The sequence below is a fragment of the Carassius carassius genome, chromosome 15 (genome assembly GCF_963082965.1).
Source record: "Carassius carassius chromosome 15, fCarCar2.1, whole genome shotgun sequence".
In the NCBI taxonomy this organism is placed as follows: Eukaryota; Metazoa; Chordata; class Actinopteri; order Cypriniformes; family Cyprinidae; genus Carassius; species Carassius carassius.
This window is the reverse complement of record NC_081769.1, coordinates 24,092,732-24,116,621: the sequence shown is the minus strand read 5'-3', so window position 1 is coordinate 24,116,621 and position 23,890 is coordinate 24,092,732. Positions and strand designations below refer to the sequence as shown.

General features: G+C 37.6%; 3 protein-coding genes across 8 annotated transcripts in view; 2 read left to right on the top strand and 1 right to left on the bottom strand.

The window, feature by feature from the left end:
• LOC132158650 (clathrin coat assembly protein AP180-like) overlaps positions 1-2,009 on the top strand; it is a 61,046-nt gene extending 59,037 nt beyond the window's left edge. For 5 of the 6 annotated variants that reach the window (XM_059568148.1, XM_059568147.1, XM_059568146.1 and 2 more), the window contains 4 exons: positions 183-269; positions 355-474; positions 1,179-1,273; positions 1,355-2,009. In XM_059568148.1, the coding sequence (XP_059424131.1) occupies positions 183-269; positions 355-474; positions 1,179-1,265 (294 nt within the window). In that variant the 3' untranslated portion in view covers positions 1,266-1,273; positions 1,355-2,009. The remainder of the gene's footprint in view (positions 1-182; positions 270-354; positions 475-1,178; positions 1,274-1,354) is intronic. The other variant, XM_059568145.1, reaches the window with a different exon arrangement.
• A 2,190-nt stretch (positions 2,010-4,199) lies between these two features.
• Positions 4,200-8,956, bottom strand: LOC132158641 (inactive serine protease 35-like). Its single transcript, XM_059568136.1, has 2 exons — positions 8,580-8,956; positions 4,200-5,538 (listed from the first exon to the last, which is right to left on the bottom strand). Exon 2 carries the CDS (start codon positions 5,523-5,525, stop codon positions 4,251-4,253), a length of 1,275 nt encoding a protein of 424 aa, XP_059424119.1. The 5' UTR covers positions 5,526-5,538; positions 8,580-8,956; the 3' UTR covers positions 4,200-4,250.
• A 7,568-nt stretch (positions 8,957-16,524) lies between these two features.
• Positions 16,525-23,890, top strand: part of LOC132158640 (NADP-dependent malic enzyme-like) — a 119,257-nt gene continuing 111,891 nt past the window's right edge. The window contains exon 1 of the mRNA XM_059568135.1: positions 16,525-16,685. Coding sequence (XP_059424118.1) covers positions 16,557-16,685 — 129 coding nt within the window. The 5' untranslated portion in view covers positions 16,525-16,556. The remainder of the gene's footprint in view (positions 16,686-23,890) is intronic.

The window sequence follows — 23,890 nt, the reverse complement described above, 5'->3', positions numbered from 1 at the left end:
CTCTTTTTGAGAGTCCTCTTCTGTAACTTTCTGAGTGAAAAATTGCTTACATTTGCTTCTGAGTGTACTGGCTGTTTTCTTAGTATTTGTGAAATTTACTAGCAATTTCTGACTGAAAATTGTTTATACACCAAATATTTTTAGCATATATTTAATTGTGGTCCTGTTCAAATTGTGTTTAGACTGGCTCCGCCCCTGGAGCCCCTGGAGCTGCTGCTCCAACTGGAGCAATGGCACCACCTTTGGGAGCACAGCCTGGCTTTGGCATGGTGAGAAATCACTTTTAAAATGTTAAGAGTCTCTGTATTTTGCACTTACAGTATTCACTTACTTTTATTTTTATTTCTTACTCAGGCTTCAGCAGCAGGAGCTCCCATGATGCCCCAGCCTGTGATGATGGGTCAGCCCATGGGTCAGCCGATGATGAGACCACCATTCACAGGGCCAGCAGCAACAGGAACACCTGGAGCACCTGTAATTAAAATTATATATATATATATTAGACTCCCCATGTTAAAATTGCCAACTTTACAGCAAAAATGTATCTTGGTCTATATAGCTAATTTTGCCCTTCATGACAACTGTAAGGGGGGGGGGGTGAATTTTTTTAAATAACTTGTTCATTAAAATTATATTAAGCCTTAAACTTCTGCATAATTGATGGCACGGCCACCTAAGTGAGAGATGGCTTGATTCCGCTGTCACTGCTGTCACGCAAGGTGGGCATGGTTTCAGCAACCAGCTCCTGCCTCTTTGCCATAGACTGTACTGTATAAAAACAGTTCTTCGCCCATTTTAGATTATCGGGGAGTGACGATATAAATATGAAACAAAAACACATACAGGGGCATTTTTGCACCAATATCTTGAATTTTAGGGCAAGACTGCATTTATGGAGCTGTTGCCCTGCATCATATTTTTCAAAAGTCAACTGTATGTAATGTACAAGTCTGGGGGCGGGGCCAGTGCATTGATTGCGTTAAAATATTTTAATTGTGTTTTTTTTTTATAACTAATTAATTAGGTTAGCACGTTAAATGAAAAGCCCTCATACATATATAAAAAGTATAATACAAAGTATTTCTTTATTTAAAAAAAATCATACTAACCCCAACAATAGAGTATATATTATTTTAATCAGGTTGCATCATTTCCTCATGCACCCTTTACTTTCTCAGTTGTCTCCAGGGCCAGCTGCTCAGAGGCCCAAAAAACCTACTACCAAGGACCCCCTTGCAGATCTGAACATCAAGGACTTCTTATAATTTTCCAGGTAGTTATATTTCTAGTGGCTGCTCAGATGAGGCACTAAATCACAAAGCACCATGACATTTTCTCTGTGCTCTGTTTGCAGTATTTGTTTTCTCAAAGAATGAGCTCCAGTGAGAGAAGTCTGCTGTCTGTTTACACCCCCAGACACCCGAGGAGCCTGCAGCTAGATATCCACTGACCCCGCCCCCAACCCAAACCCCGCCCTGTCTGTCCCGCCCAGTTTCTGTGTCATGTTGTAGCACAAACTGTGAAGTGAATCATAGAGAAAACAAGCCGAAAAATTAAGATGTGCTTATTTCGATGTTATCCTTTGTTTTGAACGAAAATACAATTATTTAAAAAAACACAAAAATGAAAATGAACGATTAAAAAAAGTTACATATGTATGTCTTTTCCAGTGTTTAAGTCTGAAATGAATGATGTGTGTGTGTGGATCCCCTCAACTTCTCATTCCTCTAGGACTTCCCTTTTGGGGTCAGAGTTCCTAAACAGGTTGTTGAAGAGCTTGCTGTTGTATGTTAGTTTTGGAGCAGTGTGCAATGTATCATGATTCGCAGATGGTACTCTGTGTATATTATCCTCATTGACCAAAAAAGGTCTCTCCTCTGCTCAAATTTTTATCTGTGTACAACTTATTGATGTGAACCTGGTACTCGGATTATAAGACATGCTGTTGTCATCTCCCATCATTGACATTTGTTTGTTTACAAATAATAAATATATGAATTATAAATATATATGAATTATGTATAAATTAATAACATATCCAGGCTCCTCTAACATAGATAACGCTCTTGGTGATTGCATGTCATTTTTGTATTTTAACTGGTATTTATTTTTCTGATATATACATATATTTTTTGATTCTTTAGTTTAAACTTTGTTTTAACTTAATTGTCAGTCAACGGTTTACATACGTTCCTCAAGAAAATAACCTTAGCGAATTTGGACTTTGTTCACCAAATCTCAGATGACCTCTAAGAAAGGCCTTTTGCAGTATCCTGACATAACAAACGTACAGTGACTTGTTAACTGTTTATATGTCCCCCCCCCCCCCACCCCACAAAAAAAAATAATGTTTTACAGTTATAGTCAGTGGAATGCTATGTTTGAGTCTCATAGTTACCTGTGCTTGTATGAAATCCAAATTTAAGCTGGTACATGTAGTGTCATTTTGTATAATTGTAGAAGAACTCATCCACATGTTTGGTTCTCAGTCTTTTCCGCTCATACTATAATAAACCCTGACCCTTGTTTGATACACGTAACGGTTCATTCATGCTCCCTCTGTTGGTAAGTGATGGTACTGTAGTTTGCAAAGTAAGAGTGTGGAGGAGATATATAAGATGAAAATACCTGAGTTAATAGAAAACAGCGTAGGTTCTTTAGATAGACTCTTAGATCTATAAAAAATTTCAGGAGGTCACTGTTGAACAGTGTTACAGAAAGGTCTGATTAATAGACCTGTATTGCCAAGCCTCTGTAACTCACTCTCCCTTTTACAGTAGATATTTTATGGAAATGACAAAGGCAGATCTTTGGATCTCTCTTTTGCAATTCTCTTGAAATTTTTTGTTTGTTTTTATTTATTGATTCATATGATATTTGACACCCCTACATAGTGCATGTAAGCCCTCTGAGATGCAATAAACACTGATGGGAAGAATTGCCCACTTGCGTCCCCCTGTGTCTGTTTTCAAAAGGATAGATCTATATCAGCACATGATAATTAAAAAAGAGACAGCATCATTATTCAGTATTTTTTTAAGCTGCAAAGTTTAAGGCACATGTTTCTGGTAAAAAAAAAAAAAAGATTACCGGTATGTGTGTGTGTGTGTATATATATATATATATATATATATATATATATATATATATATATATATATATAATAGGGAAATTAAGCATCAAGAGTGTAAAGAAAAAAATTAAAAGCTTAAATAAAAAAGTGAACACACTATTTTGTCCTCTTAGACCAATACATATCAATTTCAGTTTATTTGGTCCTTAATAACAAACATTTGGAAAAAGTTGTACAAATTGAAAAATTATGCCATCCGTTTTTGTTTTTAGTTCCTATCAAGTTATATTGCTTTTCTCTTTATCATAATTACAGTGATATGTATCATTCACCATATGTCAATTTAAATAACCCCGTGTATTTTTTAAAGAACAACATGATCATATGAAACTTATAATACGAGTCTTACATTAAATACATACTTACAGTTCTACAGTAGACTGTTACTCCAACAGGTCCTTTGATGTTTTGTATTTTAAAATTAAATTAGCACCAAAAGTCAACAAGGGCATCTGAATCTGAAGGGTAAACCTCCAACTAATTGCCTGCACTGTGATATAAAAAGCAGAACAATTGTAAATGGAAGCCCAAGAAGACATGTTACAGTTTATGCTATCAAAGGCACAAAATTAAAAACATCTAATAATGATAACAGGAACAAAGTATTTCAAAGAACAACAGCACATTGATATTCAAATGTGTTCTTCAAGAAGAAAAAGGAAAGTAAAATCCACAAATAAACTTCAAAGCTTTTTCTCTCAGAAAAAAAAGTTTCCTTTTCTTGTGTCAACTAGTCATCTAGCTTTCTACTTCAAGGTATCCAGACAGGTTACCAGACAAAATAAATGCCTCCCATATAAAACAACACTGACTGAAGTACATTTTCTAATTCAAAATGACAGTTTAGGACAGAATTAGTTTTCGTTAGGACATCTGAATCTAGAAATACATTCGCTCTCACTGATTCATAACAAAAGTTGTCTAATAAAATAAATTAAGGTATCAAAATAGCTTGGAAAAGTTCAATGCTAGGTGTGTTATGGTCTTTAGTGTTGATGAATGCAGCAGTTTGTGTAGTTCACAAATGGGAGGCACAAGGGTTGTTGAGATGCCCAAGGGTTGGGAGGCACAAGGGTTGTTGGACAGAGGCAATCAGATGGGCCGCTGATGGAGTCTCTCAGGTGCCCCGACACTGGCTGGAGTCCCCATGGACCCAGAGGCAGATTTGTGCGTACTTAGGGGGTGTGATTCGCACGGCCACGTTGTAATCCTGCTGCATCCCATTAACATCCACCCACTGGTGACCAGAGAACACTCCAATGATCTTCCGCTTCCACTTCTTCTTGCCAGGCTCTTTGAGCCGAATGTAGACACCCGAGCCGCTGGAGCCGGGTTTGGCGTCACAATACTGGTACAGCAGGTCGTTGGACTCCTCAGACACGGAGCAGAAGCGGTACACCAGGTTGCCTGGCCGGTCGTCGTCGAATCCAGAGAAATGGATACGTCCTGCAGGCAGCTTCTTGACAGAGGGGATAACACCTAAATCCATGTACTTAGTCTTCTGTGCCCGTTTAAGCTCCAGGATGGCGTAGTCATAATCAGCCACAATGTTCTCCGAGATCCCTTTAAACCAGCCCTTTGGCACCTGCATCTGTTTCACTCGGGTCCATCGGAACGAAGGCTGTTCGGAGGTGGTGCTACGGCGACTACGGTTTCTTCTGCCTTTGCCTTTTCTCTTAGGCTCCTGCTTCTCTCCAATCTCTATATTTTCATTGATTTCCTCATCCTCCTCCTCTTCTTTACGCTTCCTCTGGCCTTTCCCTTTCCGTCCTTTCCCTTTCCGTCCCTTCCCTTTCCGACGGGAACGTTCTTTCAGCACACCAACGCTGAGTTTCTGTACCCCATCCAGGTAGTCTGTACCATTGTGGACGCAATGAGCGGCAGTCAAGACGTGTTTGGGGGACACGAGCACTCCAGAACACCCTGTGGAGATCTTCACAGATGTGGAGAATGGATACTTCAAAGAGTACTGCTTGTCAGCGATGGTAAACCGTGTGTCCGTGCCATAGACTTCTCGCCTGCGCCGACTATGTGACCCAGAACCTCCCATCAAGTCGTTGCTCACATTTAGCTCCTGTATTGTGACGGTGGTGAGTGTGCGGGTTCCGTTTTCGTACATGGTCTCATAGGACAGTAGCTGCTCCAGATCGTCCAGGCTGGGCTCTGGGAAACCCTGCTGGCACTCAATGCCACATATTCCATGGAGCTCAGTTTGTGGCTTGGCCAAAAACTCAGAACTTCCCAGTTGCACCGTTTGCTTTTCTTGCACCAGTGGTACTTTTCTCTGCGGCCAGGTGTAGTCATCTTCACCTGTGAGATCGTCCAGTGCTGCAGACACCAGCACAGCCAGTGCTGAGACGCAAAGCAGGAGCATTAAGGGTACCGGGCCCATTGCAGAGAGACCCCTAGAACAGACAGAAAGAAAAACAGAGACTCAATATCACTTTATATATTTCATATTGAGGTATTTCAAGAAATTTACTTTGGATAAAACATGTTCAGCTTTGCTCACAAAAGCCCAGAACAGTCAGAGTCAAAAATATGAGAACACATTGTGCTAATATTATACAGTATTGGCTAGTATTTCCAATGGTATTTTTTTTTTTACTATTTTTGTCCATTTATATTATCATTTTAATCAATCCCAAAGCATACTTAGATTTTTATGCATATGCTAGTATATGCACCCAGTTTGCGAATTTTCTTTCCTTGTGCTTCATTTTTTTAATTATTATTATTAGTTGTATCAGTAAAATCACGACATGCAGTATGCCATGCATTCATGCGTGTGGTATGTTTCTTACAGGCATTCATACAAATTAGTGGATCTCGTTCCTGGTTCAAGCACTGTGCATTTTGGATTACATTACATTAATATAGTCATGACCACTAGGGGGAGACAAATAATAAAACTTTGTAGCACTAGTTCAAGTCCCCTGAGAATATGTGACTGTATTTACTGTATAGTTCACCTCATTCCCCATCATCACATTCCACAGATATTTAGATCAAATCCTAATGTACCTGTTAAGTCAACAACAGTGTTCCCACAGATTCCAAAACTTGGAATCTGCTTTTAAGACACAATAAAATGTAAACATTATTTACACACAATAAAATGTTATTACTAATGAAATAGTTCAAATAATTACTGAAAGCCAGATTTAGAGACTAAACAAATAGCATACAAAAATGCTTGCATTTAAAAACTAGCCCCTAAACGGCCGGCTGAGAGAAAATATCTCCCATTTGAGGAAAATTAGGCTGCCTGTGGAGAATGGAGGTTTGTGGCGGGGACTGTGTGAATATTGACCCTGTCGGCACTGACTTGAGTATTTTTGAGTCAGTGGTTTGGAAACCTGTTTGCAGATTTAAGATTTAAGATCTTTCAGGGTCCTGATTGGTGTGACAGGTTTATTTTGCAATAATGACCAGTTAACTTTACATTGTCCAGCTTAATACACAGCTACTAACCAGTTGGAATATTGAATTCAAAAACATACAAAACATGGCCTGAAAATGGCAACAACATTATATTAAAAGATAAAAAAGTCACCTAGACTTACACCATAATCATTAACTAACAGACAAGATGGCATGCAAGCATGCAATTAAAATCTTGAATTTTGAATCTTGAAAAAGGAAGAGCAATATAATAGCACTGTTACAATTATTATTTTTCAGAATCAGGCCAGCATTATTAAACAAAAAACTGTTTCCACCATGTGGAAAAAAATATATTTAAAAAAGGTAATTACCTCACAATTCAGATTTTTTTATTTGCAATTTCTGAATTTACATTTTCTACCTAGAACGTAATTACTATCTTCCCCCTCACAATTCTGACCCCCCCCCCAATTTATATCCCACTGATCCAACTTTCTTTTCAGAATTGCAGATTAACAGAATTAGTGTCAGAATTAAAAGAAAAAAATATGAATTGTAAACAAAAATTCACAATTATCTTTTTATTTTTTAACCCCATGTCAAAAACGAATCCATATGCTTAAACAGCCCAAGTCTGAAAGCATTTCTATAGGCAAGTATTTGAATAAATGCAACATGACAGAAATTATTATCCAGTCACAAAAAGAAAAAGAAAAAAAGGCAAACCACAATGCCAAGTGTTTCACAGCCACCACTCTTTCTCATTCATCATATTTTAGATGGCTGAGCACCCAAGAAAAACATTGACTGCAATATTTTGTAATCAGTAGGGGTGTAGAGGGTGGGTTGGAATACAGATTGTTGCTGCATTCTTGCTTCAGTACTTCCCCGAGGAGCTGAAATCCCTCTCCTCTCACCTCACACTTCACTATGACATGTCGTCAATGTGGATTATCTACATCAGCCGCTCTGTCTGTGAGAATCAATCTGTACAGACAATGTTGTGTGGCCTCAGTGGAAGTGTGAGGGGGAAATATGTGTGCGGGGAAGTTATGGATCCAGGCAATGACAAATCAGATGTATCCCTACTGGAGAGGGCCATGAGAACCGAAGCACTTACAAAAGTCCAAACAATTTTCAGTAAGACAATGTTAAATGTGCAGACAGCTTGAGCTTTAAAAAGCCTGCAAAACAGACAGACTCAGGCAAACTCAGTCTGACATGAGGTCTGATCTCTCTATCAACAGTTCTCTTGCTAAAAAGAGCATCTGCAATCTGACATTCCTCCATCACTGCTGAAATATCACTATGACATTTCCAATGGCATTTCCGATGGCTTTTTTGTAATAGACACATCTGCCTTGTTCAAAAAGATCTTGAGATGCTTAGATTAGTGGAGGGAAACTGGCTGTGGTGCTAGATGTAGAAAATTCCCCTCCATGTCAGCATGAGCCCATTTTTCCATTACAAGGCACAGAAATTTCAGTCTTGCACATTTGCAAACTTCTCAACCAGCTTCATCAACCAAACGGTGGCGCTAATGGTCCCATTTACAATTAAATTTAAAACTGATTCATTCAAAGTTGCTTTCAGTGCATGTCTTTCCCTCACCATCAGTCATTTACGGATATGTGAATATTTGCATTGATAGTTATAAGTAATCTGCATGGTAATCCTCTCATTTGCACAAAAATTACTATGACAACCAGACTTTCCATCAAAAAAAAAAGACATCGGCTGTAAAAAAAAATTCAAGGCCTGATTTTAAAATAAATTTTGTTAGCTGAGAGGTCTTTAACATATCCTAAATGTAATTAATTATAATTACTGATATAGTAGTGCAGATATATAATTAAAGTATTCAGTGCATTTTCAACTTGACGAACTCAACTAAACTTTAATGAAAAAAAAAAAACTTAATTATAGTCTATTATTACTTGAGATGCAAAGGCTAGAATGATGGGGAAAAAAGTTTTTTTTTTTAATACAAAGAGGAAAACTTTTACAAGAAAATAATAATAAAAGTGATAACTCTCTCTGAAGGAGAAATGCGCCATACCTGCTATCATTCGATTGATGGAGATGTTCAGTCCGCAAACAGATGCTTGTTATATAAGCAAGAACCGTCTAAAAGTTACTTCATCTCAGAGGGTTTTCTGCTGGATGGGCTGATAGTCCGTTTCTTCTCATATCTGCTCCACCTTCAAGACAGGGAGAGCTCAGAGTCGAAGCCCTTGGTGTGAATTACACTTGACGTTTAAGGGAAAGGGAGGAAAAAAGTCCCAACAAGTTTTTCACAAAGAGTTTCGTATAGGGGAGGGACCACCATGCTTTGCAACGATGAAGCGGAGAAAGTGAAGTTGAGTGAGCGTTCACCACTTAATCTTAACGAATCGTGGGATTTGCATAAATCTCTATTTGACATTTCAAAGAGTTGCTTATATCCAGAATTCAAAGGGGCTTTCCACGGATTCGTTCCACTGAGAGCACAATATAGCGCAGCAGCGGCTTTTTTATGGTTCAGTTCCGTTCCCACATCACTGACACTTGTGTCCGTGTACATGATGTGGCAAACACACGAGCAGGGGGTCTGTCAGTTAAAAGAACGCCTCCAAAGTGGCACATGTATTCAGATTCTAGTTTGGGTCGATGACGTCACGCTCCTTTTTTGTCTCTATGTATTCGATCATTCACAAATTAGATCAAATACATATCATGCAAGACCGACTTTCCGTGATGAATGTGCTTTCAATTTCTGAATTCTCTTATACATTTTTCTGAGACTAAAGACATAAATGTGATAACTAACCACTATTTATAAAAACTAATAGGCCTAAGCCTATTAATATTTGAAAAACTCGTCTTGCCAAATCAACGTGTAGGAAGCAATTTTGGTGTCATGTGACAGAACATAACAGGAAATTTTACACTTTCATGACTGTAGGTTTTGATAGAAATAAAACGTTTTGATCTTTTTATTAAAAAGCATTTTTTTTTCAGGTCAAATGAAGTAACCCTATGAATTTTTTTTTACCTACATATGTGGTAAACTTCCTAATTTATCTTTAAATTTCTGTTTATCATCCTCATTGACTCATGCAAATATAAAGGTTTTATGTTCATTCACCCTTTACTTCATATGTGCACAGTCTCTTTAGAATAGTTAGTTTGTTCATTGCCATTTATTCATTGCTTTATTCAGTGAGAGTAACACTATCAAAAGTGTTAATTCTTCCACCTAATGAGCTGCGGGCGAGCTCTGAGAACCTGAATGACTGGGTTTTATTTTTTCCATGAAATTAAAGAGGCCCCCATACAATAGTGTTGTGTGTAGACACAAAATCCTTTCCTATTGAAGTGACTGGAACAAGAAAGAGGCATTGAGATGCAAGAACTGACTTTAGATGAGATATTTCATATACATTCAGGTATATTGCCTTTTTTCTTGTTTATGTTCTAATTCTCGTTCAGTACCACATCTTAAAATCACCTTTCAGTCTTGTTCATTTTTCCAAGAGACTCAGGGAAAGGGTCAGTCTTTCTGGTTCCACAATGTTGGCTCACATCAGTACCCTGTGAAGTTCTCTGTCAAGTCTGAACAGAGAAAGGCGTTCTCATTGCTTTAGACTGCGGCATTCACCCTCCAAATAAGAGAATGTGCCCCTACAATGATCATCTTGAGCTCTCTCTCAATTGCTCTTATTTTTTGAACATAGGCATTATTCATTTTATTTTATTTCATTAGAACACATGACATGAAATGATGGAGGCAAAGTGGGGGAAATCAGACTCTTGTCTCCTAAATAAGAGCCACTTCTATTTGTCTGTAGCATATGCAATAGGTTATCTGATATTGCTACGGCTAAAATGTGTGATACATTTCATATCTAGCAGAACCCATAAACTGTTACATGAGTGTTTGGGAGAGTCACTCTGAAAGGATTGGCCTTACTTGATATTTCTGCTCTTGGTTGTGTGATGCACTGGTTCCATGGAAGGTTTTTTGTCAGGAGAGTCAGCTCTATGAAGCGCTAGGTTTTGTGCAAGCATATGTCGTTTGAAGATTGTGTCACTGAATATTGCAACTGTAGTGTTTGCTTTGAGTATTCATTTCTTTAAAAAATAGTTTGAGATTCAAACCAGCATTGTGTCTTTGCATCTTGATAGTCTTCAGCAGACAAAACAGCAGATTAATCTCCTCTTAACTAGGTTTGCACTGGCCATGACTGGATTCCAGTTTGCTTAACAGCATGTGGTCAGATTTCAGCTGCTAACAGTCCATCCATGATTCCATTTATATTCTGAAGAAGACAATTTACTTGAGTTTAAGGGAACATGAGTTTTGTGTTAAGTGGCTGCTCAGGCACATCCTTAGAGAGTCGATGAAGGCTATATACTGTAGATTAAAGAGTCAGGTGTTTATTTATGCAGGTCATGGTCATAAACCATCTCAGTAGGCCTTCACCTTTCCATGGCTTATTAGAGCTTCCTGTCTGACAGAGAGAGCCATTTATTGCCGCTTTCCTAACCAGCCCCCCTCTGCCCTGTAAACTAGCTGGAAGATAACTTTAGGTTAGCCCTACAGAAGTGTTGACAGCAAATATTTAGACACATTCAAAAGTGTGAAATGTCAGGCTGCAGTGTCATTATATAGCAAACATACAAGCAGTGCAGCAAACATATGCACCGCATGCACTACTGTTCAAATGTTTAGGCTCGGTACATTTATTTATTATTATTATTTTTTTATGTTTTTGAAAGAAGTGTCTTACTGTATATATACCAAGGCTGCAAAAATCAGCAACATTGTGAAATAATATTGCCATTTAAAATAACTGGTTTCTATTTTAATATGTTTGGACTTTTAATTTATTCCTGTGATGGCAAAGCAGATTTTTGAGAAGCCATTACTCAAATTTAAAGTCACACAATCCTTTAGAAGTCATTCTAAAATGCTGATTTGGTGCTCAATAAATATTTCTTATTATTGTCAATGTTTTAAGCAGTTTTGCTGCTTAAAAATAAATGAATAAAAAATTTCAGGATTCTATAAAAAAAAAAAAGTTCAAAATGACTAATTATTTGAATTGATTTTTTTAAATAATGTAGTATTTGCTGCCATTTTGATAAAATTACTAAATAAATGTATTAATCCCCCCATCACCCCATCACACACACAAAATAAATATAAACTTTAATATATGCATCAAAGATATTACATTTTTAGACAAATTTGAAGCAAATTTTAATTATGGATTATTTATTTTTATATTGTAATAAACGTAATATAATTTATAAAAAAAAATAATTGGGCACTTTGAACCTGCAAGATCTGTATCAAATACACCCCCCCCCCCCAAAAAAAAACAAAACACACACCTTTTCATTTTTTCTTTTTCTTTTTTTTTGCCCATGCCCAGGTTACACATCCAGCACTGTGGTTCAAACCACATTTTCCCCTATGAAGGAATGTTTTTTTTTTTTTTTTTTATAATTTTCCTTTAAAAAAAAAAAGGATGTTCATGCATACAGGAAGTTATAAGGATGTCCAATGTCTTGATAAAAGTAGCCCACCAAAACTCCAGACACTTGGACAGTCTTCTCTACGAGACATGACCTCCTGTGCTCGAGGCGAAGCTGCCAACATACACAAGAGAGGAGCAGAGCACTTCAAGCATGCAAATACCTAATACAATCTAAACAGAAATGGTTCCTAAGCAAACACACCGATTTGGCACAAAGAGTCATTCTGCTCCGATATTGGCCCAGACTTGGTCTGCAATTCAACATGTAAGTGTTCTCAAGTCAGTAGTTTGAAACAAGTTCAACATATTACAACAAAATGATAAATATATGTTGACTTCCATTTTTGGTTGAGAGTTTTGGTTAGACTGTTGGCTTCAGCATTTCAATGTCAATAGTTTGTAGTGTTTCACAGTCAGGGTCCTGTTCATTGTAGTTGTTTTGCTAAATCTTAAGTGTAATATATACAAGACTTTTGTACAAAGCACTCACAGTCAGACTCTGGAGACTTGCACTGAGGTGTCTTCAGAGAACTTCAGGGTTAGAGGTAACTAAAATAGTCACACGCCTAAAACACACACATCATTTGCTTGAGATTCAAAAGCTATTCAAACACCAATGCCAATACAGAATTCAGAATACCCAGACCAGAAATTACATTTTGACATCTGCATAACTGTTAATGAGCTTCTTGTCTCAAAAAAAAAGTCAAGTATTGACATATAGCGGTAAATTGCAAAATCACACTGGCCTCACTATTTGTGCTAGATCACTTCAAAGAACCAAGTTAAAAAGCAGCTCTTATTCCTCTTGTGTGCCCTTTGACCTGCCTTTGCATTTTCAGGTGAGTCTCTTTATGCTGTATGGCTGGTTTCCTTGTACTTTTCCTCATCTCTCAATCTGTCTCATTTAGTATTTTGTGTATATATAAGCTCAGTGGGCAGGAGCCTACAATGTGTTTCATTAAGACAATGTGTTTATGCATTTGTGTAAAGCGGAACTAATGGAGAAAATGCAAAATGCAAATTTAGTGAAATTTTTAAGCCTTGTTCTTTCCATTTCTCACCTCTTCTGATTCAATTACTCCCTTGCTGCTAAATCTTTTCTCTTTGTTCCTAAATACAGTATTACTTTCATATGTTCACAGTTCTTCACAGTTCTATTCAAATTATCCATGCAATCTCCGTTATAAGTGCAGAGGGATCCCCTTTCTCCCACAGCAGGTCCTCACTGAGAAAACTCTCCACTGATAAGAGTTTGTATTGGCAGGTATATATCACGACACAGGGAGTATAATTTCTTCATTCCTGGAAGTCTAGGTTTTTTGGTTCACACTAAGTGTGTGTGTACGTGTGTGAATACCATACACCACAGCTTCAGCAACACCAGGTGCTGGTTTTCAGAGTTTAGGGAGGAAGTTCAGCAATCCTCTGTAATCAAGAACATCCTTCACTGTCTTTTTAGATATTTCCCCCACCCTGCTGTTATCTGACCAGTGTTGTGTCTTCCTTGATTCAGTGAGAGTCCAGTCTTGTATAAAAATACCCAATAGGGTCAAACAGCTTAGATCTGGGAATAGAGTGTAATAGAAAGCTACTGGAATTCCTGTATGGAATCACAAAACCTTATCGCTGAACTCAACACCTCTGCAAATATAATTACACAGAAGAAAGCAAGCCTTGTTATTATGAACCAGATAACACAGAGTGTGCACAGAAAATAGCATGTTTACACTTGTATTAGATCCTCTCTAAATTCTTTTCAAAGCACAAGTGATAGCACTACTAGCTTATCTGACTTTTGGGAACTACCATTCCATGTGAGAAGAAGAAGAAGCATAGAAAAAGAAAAGAAGAAACCAAGGCTTTTTCTTTTTGCTGTTGAACTGCTTGTGTGAGGCTATTTATATTTTGTTGTTTCACAAAGTAAGGCTGTCCAGTAAGACTATTTCCATAGACTGTTGCTTGGTAGATAAAACTGCAGTGTTTGTATCTGTTATATTATCAGCTTTAACAGCTGCGTATCATCCTGTTTATCATTCTTTATCACCCTTGTCCTGTTGGTGTAGAGTGTAATGAAAAATGGACAGAGTGTGTTCCTATCTGAGCCTCATTGTGCTTTTATCTGAGCCTCATATTCTTGCCAAATTTATCGCTCCATTTATCTGTACGTAACTCTGTGTGACAGTGTTTGGACAGCTAGTGTTTGTCATTTTGTCATATAATTTACAAAGCCTTCGCCTCTCTGAAAAATCATCCTTTTATGATATTTTTAGTAGAATAAATATTTGATAGATTTAGCAAGCTAGGATTATATTTAGTGACATCATCTCAAACCTGGCACTGTCAGAGTCTGGTTTGCTCCTTGTTCTGTTAATCATTTCCAGTCTATTTCTGACAGGTTTAGTCACTTCATACATGGAAGAAAAAATTATACCCTATTTATCCTATTTAAACAGAGAAAGTTCTAGAATAGATCATATTCTTTAATATTTTCTATATCTATGTTTTAATATTTGTATTATGTAATATATATATATATATATATATATATATAAAAATTAAAAATAAATAAAATAATATATATATTTTTTTATTCTTTTTTTATAAATGTATAGGGGTAAAGTCAGCTATTTAGGGTTTACAAATAGGTACTGTAATTCTGTAAAATGAAACGGCTGTTCCTGCAGCAGGAAGTAAAGTAGTGTTAAAATGGAGTATGTCTTGGTTGTTTGTTTTATTTAGTTTTTTTCCCCCTGAATGCACTTAACTTCACTATCTCCCACATTTAGCCTGTGCAAGGCCAAGATAAAGTAACATGGGACTGAGACTATTAGGAATGCACTTGAACAAGTTGCCCTTGAGTCACACATCATACTTCAGGTAAGTCTCTGAAGGTCACAGAATATCCATTAGCTTCCCCAATAAGCCTGTTCCTTAATGCTGCACAATCTTTCAGTTCCTTAAAGTGCTCTATAGGTATCTATCCAGAAAATTCCATTGTAAATTAACAATCTAGACTGGTTTCCTATCTACATATTTGTTCATATGGGAACAGTAATTGGTATGCATGAGCAATTTGAACATTTTTGTCCCTGGCATGCAGTATTGGATCAGGGCCAAATGCTCTGGCCTTTCAAAGCAGTCACAGTGACTAAGCATCTCTGTAAGAGGACCCTAACCACTTCTAAGTCTGTAAGAATGGACATACCATACTGTACGAACCAGATATCTTGCACACTTGCAGACATATACTGTAGGCCAGGGTTCAGCCAGAACAGTCCTTTAAGACATGCTCATTTGTGAAACATGATCCTTCTTATCATTACAAGATAGTTCAGCTAATTCAATGGCCTTGTGCACTGTAAGGTGAGTAAGGTAATGCTCAAAGTGACACAAAGACACACACACTACCTAAAAGTCTATACTGAGAACAATAAGGTTTGTCTAATCAAAAATCTGATGAAGAGGCAAACTGAGCCACACATACAATAAAGTTGTGCTTGCAATATGTCTGAGGTTGAGACTACCTTTTACCTAGACATATTGCAGTCCATGTCTAACTCAGCAATTTTGGATTATTCAAAGCTATATTACCTCATCCTGAACTATTTGCGAACTTCTGTTGCAAACTTGTGACCTTGATTTGCCAGTCATCAACTGATAGCTACCACACCACCCACACACCAGTTTGGTTCTATTTTTTATATGGAATTTTTCAAACAGTGTACAAAAAGGTAAAAAGGTTATTATCCATTAATTTTCTGGATTTTCCATTAACATAATGCAATTTAACGCAAAATTCAAAATAAAGATAAAACACCCATAAAAAATACTTAAAATTCCTTCATATTAATATAGTGTGCCCTGTTTTTTTTACGAGTTTTGTGTGTAAATTATTATCTATTGCAAACGTTTATGATTAAATTGAAATAAAATATTACAAATGAATGTAGGGTAGTTTTTTCAGGATTGGTTTTATAAGTTAATTTCTAGATTAAATATTTGTTATTGCCAAGGAAACTGCTCATTTAAACTCATTGCTAAGGGAATTTTGTTGTTACTATAAACCTGCTGCTGAACAGATTTGTATAGGTAAATTAATACTACTGATAATTATGTATTTATTTACATATTACATTAATACGTAAATACTTTTTATTAAGCCTTTAAAACCAACATATAAAACCACTGCTATAGAAAACGCTTTTGTGTATCGACTAAATCAAACTCAAAATATTTCGACAGCTTTTGTGACAAATAGCCCCGGTCAGTATTTCCCCCGTTCCAACTATATGGGAACGTTTATTTGAAACCACGCGTGGAAATATTACACAAACCTTTATGTTCTGCTTCAGATAAGACTTGCCTGTCTATTATCGACTTTTACATCTAATAGTTTGGCGATAACAGCACACACGCATCCGCTGCTGACACTCTATCTGTGTAACGTCTTCCTGTCTGATGCAGCGCGTGCACTTGTTTAGTTCAGCGCTATTTAAAGAGGAAGCAACATGGCACACGCTTTAGTCAAACAGGAATCTGTCGAGTGGGAGATGCAGAAGTCAGCAGACCAAAGCAAGACCTTTGTTTACACGAAGAAGAGGGGGTATGATGTTACACGCAATCCCCACTTGAATAAGGTAAAAAGACAATGTTTTAGTAACTCTTCTATTAACGTCTTTTTAAAAAAAATAACATTTTATGTTGACTGTTTGCTAATAAGACAGCAAGGCAGTGGATATCAGTTTCGAGAGAAACTATATTTAGACTTAAAGGGCCACACACTTTCTTTGGCCGCAGTTGCTGTCTGTGTCAAAAGCAAGTCCGTTTGTAGTTTACTGGTGCTCGTGAACTGACGTTGGTCACGACGAGCCATCTCCAGGATCAGCGCACTGAGTTTTCTTTTAACATATATAGTCTATATTTACCAGTTGTAATGTCCACAGATATTGTTATTAGGGCCCACATTACGCTATACTTCAAAATAAAGAATAATATAAGACCTATAATTTTATGTTTATAATGGTTTGGTAAGATCAACAGCAGGCTCTGTCCAAGGTGCTGACCAGTCGTTGCTATGGCATCACCTTAAGAACTTTCATTCTGGTGCATTCATTGTTCATTAAACAATGATAGTGTTTAGCTTTTGCTCTTTATTCAGTGTGAAGTTCAAACCTCCCAAACAACAATGAACAGAGCTTGGCATGATACACAGTTTTTTTTTAATCTGCTACCAAACTACCAGTTGTTTGCGAAAATGGTTAAAGTGTTAAGCATTGTTTAACCTGTGGAATTAGGGTTAGGGTTAGGGTTAGAGTTAGACATTTACATATATACTGAGTTATGAGTCGAGATGGAAAACTTTAGAAATTACACAGATAGATAAACCTTTACAATCATTACTTTGGGATAAAAATTCAGCTGAAAGGAGTTACAGGAAATTAAATAATTGGACCATATTCTCAGTGAAGTTGTGGTTTAGAGTTCTGAGGAAATTACAATTAGAAAAACAGGCTGGGGTATTAAAGTGGATGGTGCATGACACAGATTTTGAACCAGCTAATTTGGATTGAAGATTTAAACAATGGGTTTGGAGAGGAATTACATCTTATTGCTCAGTCACCTCTAAGGGAAATTTACTGAGCTTCCAGGATATGTTAGACACATTTGGATTGGAAAAGCAGGATTTCTATAGATACTTGCAAGTTAGGGATTACTTTAATAAAAAAGTAAAATGTATAATATTGAGTGAGGAAAATCTGATTACAACATTTATTAATGCATATTCAAAAGAAGACAATAAGAAGTTGATATCGAAATTATATTGACATATACAAACCAGTCAAAAATATATAACAAACTATGTAAAACAAAAATGGGAGAAAGAATCAGACTCTCAAATAGCAGAAGAAGACTGGGTAGATATATGTGTCACACAGGCAAACACAAAAAACTCAAGATCTTGGCGGGAGTTTGGATAGAAGAATTTAAAGGAAGGTTTTTTATAACTCCCAAATTAACAGCAATACGCACAGATGAACAGAGTCTGGGCCTTTGTTGGAGGCAATGTGGAACCTCAATGTCTAATCATTTTCATATTTTCTGGGGGTGTTCAAAAATACAGCCTTACTGGCATGAGGTGGCAACGGAAATTGGGAAAATATTAGGGGAGCAGTTGGATTTTTCATTTATCACGTTGTACCTAGGGAAAATTCCTAAAACAATTCTAGACAGTGACAAATATTTATTAAAAATACTTTTAGCAAGCAGTAGGAAAGCCATAACATGTAAATGGTTTTAGGTTGACCCTCCAACTAGGGACCAGTGGTTGGAAATTGTAAATGAAATATACTGTATGGAGAGACTTACATTTACTGTAAGACGTAAATTGGAAAAATGTGTTAAGTACTGGGATAAATGGATTGTGTACACACACACCATTGAGGATAAGTGTAATACTATACTCCAGAGAATGTATGGAAATTGTATTGTCTTGACTTTGTAACACCCATGATGACCTTTTGTTACTTATTTTCAATTAAAAATAAAGTAAAAAAAAAGGGAAAAAATAAATAAATAAATAAATATATATATATATATATATATATATATATATAAAACAACAACAACAAAAAAACACTTTTACTATACACAATCTTACAGCAACAGATCATTACTATAGCTTCCAGTTGCAAGCACACATTTGAATATTATGAAGCATGCAAATAGGCTTTTTTTTTACTTTCAGTGGCAATCCCTGGTTAGCTTTTGAGCCAGAACAGTATATATTTAAAATACTACCAATGTTTTTACACTTTATCATATTAGCAGTTATATTTTGAGTTTATCATGTCACCGTTTGACCCTCATTTGTAACTCGTTGTTGCTGATCTTTGGTCAATTTCTCTTTGGACTTTCTAGTCGTTTGCTGCATGGGCCTGCACTCTGCACACTTGTTTCATTAAGGTGGACTTTACATCCACTTGAACCATTTGTGTCAGTTTTCCATGTTGAAATGAAGGACCATAGTCTGATCCACGTCACGTCTCTTGGCATTCAGCCACAGGTCAGATACTGATAACAACACAGTACACTGCCTGTTGTTAAGGTTAATGACTTCTCATCTGCACAAGAAATGCCACAGAATGAGGTCATATTTTCAATCCAGGTACAGACTACCAGAAAGCTCTGAAAGGTGTCTTTATGTATATATGAATACATAGGGTTGGTTGAGGTATGAAGATCACTTCAGTCATTTCAGATATGTTGACCCCGGCTAAAAAATAACATTTTCGTAGACCTATAAATAATGCAAAGGCACTCTTTAATCAAGACTGGCTATTGAAGTAAAACATTTTCAGTGACCCACTCATTATAGAGGTCATGATGCTGTTTTTTAAGAATATAGACTGTGTTTTTAGATCACTTTAATCTGAAAAGGTCTTTCTGTATTGGCAAGATGTTAAATATTTATAATTGACCTTGGATATTGAGTTTAAAAGCTTTTTTTACTGCAAAATAAACTAAGAGTTGATGTAGCTCAGGGGCATGTTGTGGGCACAGTTTCAATTTCAATGTATTTTCAGTTGATGTGCTATTTTGTTTAGCCTGCTATATAAAATTTGAATGAAATCACTTATGACGGTATATTATATCAAAACAGAGGTGACACTTTATTACCCTCCATGGTCCCCTTTCCTGTAATCAAACAAAATCTTAAAATAATGGCTCTCATTAATGCGGCTCCTGTGTCTGTGGTGCTGGAAGTTGCTAGACTGGTGCCACAACTTAAAACTAATGTGGTGCTTCGGGTAGTGAGAGCAGCTCAAATGCTTTCATGTTTTTATGACGTGGCTTTCCAGTTCCACCCACGTTCTTGCCTCTAATGAGCTTAATTCAGTGTTATTGTCTTGTTTTACAGACAGAGACGTGATTTAATGAGATTAATTAAAAGAGAGGCTCGGGTTTTGCTCTGTTTCTTTGTACGCTTGAGCCTTTGCAGAATGCGTCAGGAAAATTATGTGAAATGCAATATTTCTGACATTACAAAGGAAAGAGGATTACATAAACAAAAGAATGAACCTTCAGCACAAAAGCACGATTGATATCACATTTTGCAGAGCGATTATACAACAGCTAAAGAGCGTGTGTCATTATGTCAGACTCAAGGTTGAAGGCAGTTCAGGGATGAATTAAGAATGGATGCAGAATGAAGAATTCAATATGTTGAATTAGAATGTAAGGAAATAACATGAACATAAACTTTTAGAAAAGTTAGAACAATTTTTAGATCTTGCATTAATTAGATTGATTGATAGACAGACAGAAAGACAGACAGTCAGACAGGCAGACAGATCGATAGATAGGCAGATATCAGATAAGATCAATATGTTTAACTAACCTAAATATAAACACCCCCAGACCAACACAACTGTTTACCACACAGTACTTTGGTCAAACGCTTACGTCTTTGTTTACACACTTTTAGTTTCTGGACTGTATGTGTCAGTTGGATATTGCTAAAACTGAGGTTTGTGTAATCAATGACACATCAATCATTCATCTGATGGGTATTATTTCATGATTAGACAGTGATTCTCTCTTGTAAATACAGTCCCACATCGAGTGAAACATTTGCTCTTTCATACAGCTCTCTAAAAAGCCAACCTCCAGAACTCATGACCCAAAACAAGGAAATTAAGAGAGAAGGTAGGAAATGACCCCTGAGAGGAGCTGTGCGAGGCCGTACACTCGGTACACTGTGGTTCTCCAGTGGCACATTGTTGCCTTCCCATGGGCCCGGCAATCACAGTGCTTGAGTGTTCTCCTGTTTTCTCGCTCTCAGCTGCAGAGAAGCAGAGGACAACATGCTAATTGATGCTGTGGGACTGCAGACGTAGAGGCCTCATGTCCGCAAGCTGGAGTTTACTCTCAGTGCCCCTCCCCGGTATCCCCTCTGACCTCTACCCTTCTCAACAGCCCTTCCCTCTCTCTTCCTGAAGTGGAGGCAGGATATTATCCTTGTGTTTGAGGGAAGCTTTGCGCAGTAAGAGACTAGAGTGAGGAGAAAGATTTCTCTGTGGAGCAAAGGAGAGAAAAAGGGAGCTGCCCTGCTCTCCACAGACCTCCTCTGTGTCTCTGCTTTATCTCTCATTAATGACTGCCTGTGTGAATCGAGGCCAACAGTGGCCTCTGGCTCCATGCCATGCCAGAGACCAAAAACGCAAGCAACGCAGCACAAAACTCACCTAGCATCCAAGCAGAGATCCTGTTTCACATGGAGAAATGTGCTTTTAGGAGCACAGGTGACTAACAGATGCCCATTCAACTCGCGGTGGAAAACAAGAACTCAGTTGGAAATGTGGCACCTTTTGGGCTGAGCACTGGAGACTTTTAAGGCCCCCTTGTGGTTGTTATGTGTGCCAGTTGCGACCAAGTGTCACTGAGCTATTGTTAGAGACAAAGAGGTCTGGAATATCAAGGGAAATGAATCTGTTTAGCATTCCCATTCATTTCAGTGGAGGTAGCTATGTGACTTACAATCTCTAGAAAAGTGTTCTTATTGTGTAATAAGTTACAGAAACTGTTAAACGCACCAACTTAAATAATAAAATACACTTACCGGTTGTGGTCCATAAACAACGCCTTCTCCAGACAAAGAGGGAACTGCTCCATCTTTCAAGAATAATCTTTGTGCTAATCCGGCATTACACTGAATGAGATTGAGGAAGCTGTCCTCAGCAAAATGTGCTGCACATAGTTTTACATGTGGATTACAATTTTCGGGAACTGAGTTAAACATAAATTGTAACCATTGATCTCTAAGTACAGCGTCCCTGGGAAGCCCAAACAAAGGTGATTGGACTCCGAGATGAAAATAACAGCGTTTCGACGACATGGCGACAAACACACTCTTCAAACGCAACTCTTCCTTCTTCTCCGTGCGAGCGCAACAAGACCACGCCCCCTTTTTTGTGTATTCCTGTGGGCGGAGGTAAGTCAAAAAACTGTTTTAGTGACGTCATTACTGCAGGAACTAGAGGGATGTAGTTCAAACTTGTCGTTCGTTGTAGGTGAATTCTGTTAAATAAAATATCTCGCTTGGCATTGAACTTTGAGCTTTAGAATTTTACAGATATTATTTATACTCTAACAACAACATTACACACTAACTAAAGTTTAAAACATGGGATCTCGAAGAACGGGAATACACAAAAAAGGGGGCGTGGTCTTGTTGCGCTCGCACGGAGAAGGAGGAAGAGTTGCGTTTGAAGAGTGCTTTTGTTGCCATGTCGTCGAAACGCTGTTATTTTAATTTCGGAGTCCAATCACCTTTGTTTGGGCTTCCCAGGGACGCTGTGCTTAGAGATCAATGGTTACAATTTATATTTAACTCGGTTCCCGAAATTTATAATCCGCATGTAAAACTATGTGCAGCACATTTTGCTGAGGACAGCTTCCTAGTCTAGTCTTCAGTCTAATGCAGGATTCACACAAAGATTATTCTTGAAAGATGGAGCAGTTCCCTCTTTGTCCCTCTTTTGCCTTGTTTCAAACCTGAATAACTTTCTAACTTTTGCACAAAATAAAAGAAGGTAACGATGACTTTCATTGCATGAACAAAAATACTGAGATGTGTCCCAAATCAACTTCTGTTATGTTTAATACTTTATGTTAGGCCATTGTAGCTTAAACAGTTAACACAATAATAGCTTTAAATTATGTTTTGAGGTTATTTTTACAGCCAGATTTAGCACCATGTAATTAATTAGAATAAAAAATGTAATAGATTGACAGCCCTAATACACACACACACGCACACATACACACACACACAGTCGTGGCCAAAAGTTTTGAGAATTACATAAATATTGGAAATTGGAAAAGTTGCTGCTTAAGTTTTTATAATAGCAATTGGCATATACTCCAGAATGTTATGAAGAGTGATCAGATGAATTGCATAGTCCTTCTTTGCCATGAAAATTAACTTGATCCCAAAAAAAACCTTTCCACTGCATTTCATTGCTGTCATTAAAGGACCTGCTGAGATCATTTCAGTAATCGTCTTGTTAACTCAGGTGAGAATGTAGACGAGCACAAGGCTGGAGATCATTATGTCAGGCTGATTGGGTTAGAATGGCAGACTTGACATGTTAAAAGGAGGGTGATGCTTGAAATCATTGTTCTTCCATTGTTAACCATGGTGACCTGCAAAGAAACACATGCAGCCATCATTGCGTTGCATAAAAATGGCTTCACAGGCAAGGATATTGTGGTTACTTAGATTGCACCTAAATCAACAATTTATAGGATCATCAAGAACTTCAAGAAAAGCGGTTCAATTCTTGTAAAGAAGGCTTCAGGGCGTCGAAGAAAGTCCAGCAAGCGCCAGGATCGTCTCCTAAAGAGGATTCAGCTGCGGGATCGGAGTGCCACCAGTGCAGAGCTTGCTCAGGAATGGCAGCAAGCAGGTGTGAGCGCATCTGCAAGCACAGTGAGGCCAAGACTTTTGGAAGATGGCCTGGTGTCAAGAAGGGCAGCAAAGAAGCCACTTCTCTCCAAAAAAAACATCAGGGACAGATTGATCTTCTGCAGAAATTATAGTGAATGGACTGCTGAGGACTGGGGCAAAGTCATATTCTCCGATGAAGCCCCTTTCTGATTGTTTGGGGCATCTGGAAAAAGGCTTGTCCGGAGAAGAAAAGGTGAGCGCTACCATCAGTCCTGTGTCATGCCAACAGTAAAGCATCCTGACACCATTCATGTGTGGGGTTGCTTCTCATCCAAGGGAGTGGGCTCACTCACATTTCCGCCCAAAAACACAGCCATGAATAAAGAATGGTAC